This window comes from Galeopterus variegatus, unplaced genomic scaffold (genome assembly GCF_000696425.1).
Source record: "Galeopterus variegatus unplaced genomic scaffold, G_variegatus-3.0.2 Scaffold14163, whole genome shotgun sequence".
NCBI lineage: Eukaryota > Metazoa > Chordata > Mammalia > Dermoptera > Cynocephalidae > Galeopterus > Galeopterus variegatus.
In genome coordinates this window covers 49,465-50,233 of record NW_007740274.1, presented here as the reverse complement: position 1 = coordinate 50,233, position 769 = coordinate 49,465, and the positions used below count along the sequence as shown (strand labels likewise).

The window sequence follows — 769 nt, the reverse complement described above, 5'->3', positions numbered from 1 at the left end:
GGGCTCCCATCACAGCCCTGGAGAGGAGACGTTCTTTCTTACCTGTGCCATTTCTGAAGATGTGGATGGTGAGGTTCTGTGGAGCATCTGGTATAGAAAGATACAGCTGTGGCTTCAGAGGTGAGAAGGGGGATGGGTGTGGGCCCTGGAGGTACCAAAGATGGGCCATGGAAACCCAGAAGGTGGGGATGGCTGTCCTGGCCCACTCCCCACCTAGACTTTTAAGGCTCAGATCCACACATGAAGTTTCCCAGATTATCATTCTCTTTCTCCCTCCCTCCTACACACACACACACACACACACACACACACACTCATCCATGCACCCAACTCCCACTGCCCTCGGGAACCCAGCCATCCCTCCCAACCACTCACAGGAGACATTCAGCTGAACTGTTCTCTCTGTGGTCACCTGAGCTCCTTGGCGTTTCACCTGACAGGTAAGGCTGGTGCCATGGTCCTGGGTCTTGAGGGTGGGGATGAGAACGGAGGAATGGAGGGTCCCAGGGCCCACTGAAGTAAGAGCATCCCCCTTCCAGGAGAATATGAGAGGTCGTCCCCCTTCGCAGGAACCTGGCAGGCTGCAACTCAGGTTCACGGGGCGGCCAGACTCCAGAGGCTCCAGGAAGTGGATGTTGGGTTTCTCTGTCAGGGCTGAGGAGGAGAGAGGGAGATGCCTGTGCCCCAGGGGGCAGGGGGAGAGACCCACAGTGAGACCCTGAGAGCGACCAGGACCTCATGGCTTGAGCTGGCCCTAGGTCCTGTATCT

The 769-nt window shown here is 57.2% G+C and overlaps 1 protein-coding gene across 1 annotated transcript in view; it reads right to left on the bottom strand.

The window, feature by feature from the left end:
- Positions 1–13: 13 nt before the first annotated feature.
- Positions 14–769, bottom strand: part of LOC103581876 (sialic acid-binding Ig-like lectin 14) — a gene marked incomplete at its 3' end in the record, with an annotated part of 1,135 nt that continues 379 nt past the window's right edge. The window contains 2 exon segments of the mRNA XM_008563603.1: positions 14–87; positions 376–677. Coding sequence (XP_008561825.1) covers positions 14–87; positions 376–677 — 376 coding nt within the window.